General features: G+C 38.7%; 1 protein-coding gene across 1 annotated transcript; it reads right to left on the bottom strand.

Annotated features, from left to right (window-relative positions):
• Positions 1 to 3,727: 3,727 nt before the first annotated feature.
• LOC126795169 (early nodulin-like protein 3) lies at positions 3,728 to 4,912 on the bottom strand. Its single transcript, XM_050522005.1, has 2 exons — positions 4,690 to 4,912; positions 3,728 to 4,152 (listed from the first exon to the last, which is right to left on the bottom strand). The coding sequence occupies exons 1-2, from the start codon at positions 4,910 to 4,912 to the stop codon at positions 3,728 to 3,730; spliced, it is 648 nt and encodes a 215-aa protein (XP_050377962.1).
• Between the last annotated feature and the right edge of the window lie 1,088 nt (positions 4,913 to 6,000).

Raw genomic sequence — 6,000 nt, 5'->3', positions numbered from 1 at the left:
TCTTCATCTTTCTTCCCGCCTCTCCTGTTCAATCATGGCCGTACACGTCATGTCAGGCTAACGGTTTTCACCGCCTCGAGCAGTGCAAGTGTGCAAACTACTGGACCTAGGGCTTTTGCTTTGGGCCCGGCCGATGGTCCCCCGTCGTCCGATCCAGCTCAGGCCTCACTGTGCCCGGAGCCATGTGATGGTGATCGATTGCGGTCCTACCCTTCTTCACGTTCCGGTGACGTGGTTTTTTTCTTTTGGGTAAGAGCAATGCCAAATTTTTGGTTTTTGGATTTTGGATTTTGTTGCAAGTTGTAGAAGGTTGGGGAAATAGTCGATTCGAAGCTTATGGACTAGCTTTGTAGGGAGTGAGCTTACTTTTCTCCGCGTCCGTAGTTTGATTGTGTGGTATGAGTTGCTTGACTTGCTTCGACTGCCATTGTCACAATGTTCATCTTATCCATCGTTGTTACGTTTTTCTGTTATTTACAGTTCAAATCTAGCTTGATGCTTCATGTCGGGAGAGATTAAGGAGTACTCTGTATGATAAGTACTCTCTTGTAGTTTTGATTAACTTCATCGTGTCGTTGCACGTTGATAAAATTAACCTTAGGAAAAAGAAAGAGGGTTGCTTTCATTAATCGAGGCTTGAGGGTAGCCAATATCTTAAACGACTTTGAGGTGGATAGAAGCTTATGTGATTATGTAGACACATGAAATTTAATGAAGTAAATTATCTTCGTTAAATAATTAAATCGACCAAGAGCCCGGCAAAATTGCACACGTGGCCAAAAGTCAACAAAGTTGGTGCGGATCCAAATAAAACTCGTGTCAGCACATAAACGGATGATCGTAATCAAAGCTATGTGATTCCGACTTAAATCAAAAATTGAATGTTATTGACGATTTGAAATGGTAATCGGACATTTTATTAAATTAATAAATTCTTTAACGACTATAATTAAATCAACTATTTTCTGTTTAATTTAGTTATGAGAATAACTAAATTTTGAATTAATCGGAAAATACATATTGATTTAATTATACAATTAAAGAAATTTATTATTTTAAGTGTCATTAAAATATTCTATAAAATAGAAACTTTGACACTATAAATAGCCTTTCAACATAAAGAGAGGGGGGATTTTTGAGACTTGGAGAAGAAGGAGAGAAATCACTTGAGCAAGAATCACTCTCGACAAATCCCGAAGTCTCTCAAGTCCACGAAGATCATCAAATCCACGAAGAATCGTCAAGCCACCAAATCGCTCGTTCTTCATCAAATCCAAATTCAACCTCAAGTCCACGAAGAATCATCAAGCGGCCAAATCGCTCATTCTTCATCAAATCCAAATCCAACCTCAAGTCCACGAAGAATCATCAAGCGGCCAAATCGCTCGTTCTTCATCAAATCCAAATCCAATCCAAACTCAAGTCCACGAAGAATCATCAAGCGGCCAAATCGCTCGTTCTTCATCAAGTCAAATCCAAATCAAACTCAAATCCTCAAGATCAAGTGCATGTCACCCTTGAGACAAATCACATACGGAGATAGAATCAGAGGAGTTCACCAAAGATTGTAACCCCGCGCTTGATATTCAATAAATTACATTTATTTGTACACATGTCTGCATTCTTGTTTGTTTTCAGATTCGCGTTCTACAGATTACTTTACATACAATTAACATGATAAACATAGATGAAATATAACACACTAATTAGTTCATAAACACAACCCGTGATGCTACTTTGTTCACTATAATATGTGAAAACGGAACCGGGAATGGAGTTGTACTGATTTTAGGCATAAAGAGAATGGAGCTTCCATTCAAAGGATCACGTTTGTGTTTGAGCTTTAAATTATGTACAATTAACTAGCTAATTAAACTTGCTATACCATTCTCTGATCCATTTGGCAGAAGGGAGCTCTAACAGTAAACCCTGTAGCTAGCCACGAGTGCAGCTCAACCCTTCTAGGGTGGCCATTATTTCCAGCAAACGTGAATTTCGAACTATATTATTCGATACTACTGTCTCCTGGTTAATAAGATAGTTATTGCTCAAGATAACCATCATTCGATCTTAGCGCCCACAACACAAGGTATAGGTTGCAAATCATTTAGTCGGAGCGCGCAGGAGTGAGGAAAGAGTGGTGAATAAATATGACAGGGTTGGTTCTGAACTGAAACAGTACTAGCCATCCCCAACCTAGAAGCAAATCGATTCCGTACGAAGCAGCGCCGCAGGTGGTGGTAGTAATTGCCGGAAAGCAGTGCATTAAACCCTAGTCATAAAATGTGGGTGGCAATGTTGTATTGGGCAGGTAGGGTCGATGAGGGGCGTCAAGTTGAGCAACAACCCGACAGCAAAGTGATAAAACTGATGAATCGCACCAAAAATATTATTGAGTGAGATTTTCTCATCCTTCTGTGTGGGTCTCCAGTTAGATACGCATATGGGGAGATAGTTACAGATATTAATATCTCTCATGAATATTTTGCTGGAACAATTTAATACATCAAACTCCATACTCCTCCACGCAAGGAGTGTGTGAATATTGGCTGCAAAATCTTGTTGAATCTTAAGTTTTTGGGGTCTTCCCCTGCAAGTAGAGATTAATTTGCACCATACATTATCTCATGCTGGGTTTATCTTGATTCTTGAACAGTACGTACTCCCACTCTGCACTGTACATATCCAACGTCTATTAGTTTGTACTTTGTACTTCTTCAAAAGAAAAAACATTTGACACTTTTGGTCACCAAGGGGATTCAAATTAATTCGCAATTAACTGATATTCGACGCGGGGAATCCGGCTTACTTTTGTGGGATCTCATATTAGATAGGGGCTACGAATTGTGGTTACTTTAGAGAAAATATTTCATTTACCAGTTACAAGATTACAAGAGTTTAAACTTTTATCCATTTACATTGTCAATTAATTTTAAGTTCGGTCCTTAAATTTATGCACGTCAATTGGCAATAAATAGGTGTAGAAGTTCAAACTCTTGTAGTCATTTTTTAAATAAAGGGCCGTTACACGTAAATGTAGTTATATTCTCTAGAGTAACCACATTTTCATAATGTCACAAATGTCAGATTTAAGCCGGGAAAGAGCAATTGGGCCATCGCCTAATTCTTGTGGAGAAGGAAATTTCACATTGAAGAATCGAAGCTTGGGATTCATTGGGTCTCCATGACCAACTCATTTTTATAAATATGTCTTACTCTTTTGCACTTTTATATTCTTCCATGCACTAGACATTTCGAAATACTCCGGTAGATTCTGGGTGTATTGATCAAATTGTTGAGTACCTACATACAGAACCCCTCTAATGCAAAATTTGAGCAGTTTTCTGCCTAGTTTGATGTATTTGATTTGGGTCCTTTGCCTTCCAAACCCGAATCCTACGTTTGTTTGCTTGATCAATTTCCAAAGAAACCAAAAAACATGTCCAAGGTAGGCAACTACCTCTTAAGTTCTTCCATTGTATGCAAAAACATGTCCAAAAAAAAACCTGAATACTTTCCAAATAGGTCAAATTTTTGGATGCAAATCATTAAGCAACTATGTAATAGTATTTAGTGCAATACTAAACTTATTTTTACAATGCCTTGTAAATCACCAGGCACATAGTTACAGAAAATAGCGTAAATAAGCTCAGACGTTTTGTTTTCTGATTTTGTATAAAATACTCATAAGATTACAATTGCAAGGTCATCACTAGTCTTCACACATTTATATGAACAAAGAAAATAGGATGGTGAAAAGGCCAGAAGCGACGCCAACATTTTGAATGGTTGTGGCCGCTGAGGCCTTGGGAGCAGGAGCTGCAGCTGCAACAACTGGAGAAGGTGCCGGCGCTGAGGCCCCCTTCGAGGCAGTTACGGGAGAAGATTTTCTGTCAACAGCGAGATTGATCTTGAACGAAAATTTGGTTCCACTACTTCCTTGCACTCCTTCACAAGCTCGGACGTGGAGCTTTTGGCCACCCTCGCAGTGCTTACCATTTCCGTTGTAGAAGTAGTAGTCTCCTGGTTCGTGGAGGATGAAACTTGTTGGTCCGCTGTAAAACATGTACTTAATATGTTTCTGAGTGCAGTGCTCGTAGTCCTTCTTGCCCACCTGCACCACAGTTCCGGTTCCAGACCGGTATGGGAAAACTGCAATTGCAACATATATTGAAGCAATAAGAGTTCTGGAATGACACAAACTATGTATGCTGATTGTATGCACCTCACGAAATAGTTTATCACTACGACTATTATATAACATTCGTCTAACAACATATATTCGAGTCACACATACCAACTTTCAATTAACAGCATATACTATTTAGACTATACATTTAGCTGCAACTATTATCACTGCGAGGTTGATATATATCGTGGTTCTCAGGATCAGGCAACTCATGTTTTCGAGCCTAAAATGAGAATAGGGGTTGTGTTCTTTTGGCAGATAGACGTCGCTAATGACGATGGACGCACTCGTAACTATGGATTTTTATAAGAATGCGTTGTCGTGAATTGATCCTAGCTGATCATTCAAATGTGCATATGATGCAATTTCTATGGGTATTATTGACGTTTATTCTTTACACAAACTCACATAACATTACGTCTCACATCTATATCATTATAGGTTGTATACAAAACCTGACACATAAAAATTTCAATGAGAAGAGGGGAGGAGGCACTTACCAAGGGTGTCGTTTACGGCAAATACTCTATTTCTTGCCCAATCATCATAGAAGGTTTTGTTCGTCTCAGGTAACCTCCATCCGAAACTTCCACCTACAATGTGATTAATTGGCTTAATTGGCTGCTTGACGTTGGTTTCATTTTCATGAGCACTGGCTGATCCCATCAAGAAGCAGCAGGCGACTGCTGCGAACATCAACATTCTAACCCGAGCCATTGCCATAAATTAGTTCTTATCGGACCCTGTGTTGAAGTATGACCCTTTAATTAGATGCTCTTGGTTCTCTTGGTTTTCTTTCTCTATTCCTTCAACAGACGAGGCTGAAGACTAAAGATAAGTCCTCCGATTAAATTGGTTTGTGCTGGAAAGGGGGTAGTACGTGTTTGGAGGTGCTTTGGTTTTGGCCTGCAGAAATACTTGGGTGGTTTCAGGGTTTGAAAATGTCAGCTCGTGTGTTATTTGTGGAGGGACATGGTTTGATATGGGTGGTGGTTGTATTTATATCTCTGTATTTCAGAGGAGAAGAGTGTTTTTAGCACGCAATGAAGAATGAGCTTGCAATTTCAACAATAAAATATGATGTGTCCTGGCTATTTTAGGAACACACCAAATTGTATTGTGGATGGAAAACTGATTCGCTGTTCTGGTTTTTATGTTGAGCCTAACATTCGCTAAAACTATGGAGTCAATGAACCTGAATTTTGTTACCTGCTGTAAGATGGACAACAAACCAACTATCATTTCCTAAATAATTGAAAACGTATAAAACACCCAAAAGAAATATGAAAGTTTTATCAAGTTTTACTTTTGCCGCGCATGCACTCCGCTGCCTCCGCATTATTTGAATTGGACAAATACCTTTTGATATAGTTTAGTAGTAAGTACGTCGGGAAGTTCATGTTATTATACACAAACTCTACAAGGAAATCAACACTAACCATTAGTTCATCTTAGAAGTGTTGATCATCATAAAAAAAAAATCTTAACAAGTGTTAATCGCGACCGGCCGATACAATACCAATGTCACTTGCGATTGAAAATGTGAGAGGCACAACTTCTTTATTCGGCAACAATTAGCCCTTGATTGTTAAAGGGACTTCTCTTTTACTTAGGCTTATACTCAATTGAAACCTCAAATTTATTCGTGCGCATGTTTTTCTATACTTTCGATTTAAAACACTTCACATAGATGGTTGGTTACATGATCTCATGTTAAGATGCAGATCATAGACTATGTGGTGCAAAGTAGAAGAAAGAACTTGAAGTCCAATAGTCTTGAAATATGTTTTCATATGTAGGTTACTAAATTC

This window comes from Argentina anserina, chromosome 5, assembly GCF_933775445.1.
Source record: "Argentina anserina chromosome 5, drPotAnse1.1, whole genome shotgun sequence".
Taxonomy (NCBI): domain Eukaryota; kingdom Viridiplantae; phylum Streptophyta; class Magnoliopsida; order Rosales; family Rosaceae; genus Argentina; species Argentina anserina.
The sequence above is the reverse complement of the archived record's forward strand: the minus strand, read 5'-3'. Positions and strand labels throughout refer to the sequence as shown.

Excerpts from the sequence above, each read along its gene's own strand:
- LOC126795169 (XM_050522005.1), bottom strand. The coding sequence starts at position 4,912 with ATGGCAATGGCTCGGGTTAGAATGTTGATGTTCGCAGCAGTCGCCTGC. Across the intron at positions 4,153-4,689 it reads TGCCGTAAACGACACCCTTG|TTTTCCCATACCGGTCTGGA; the intron begins GTAAGTGCCTCC and ends TTGCAATTGCAG.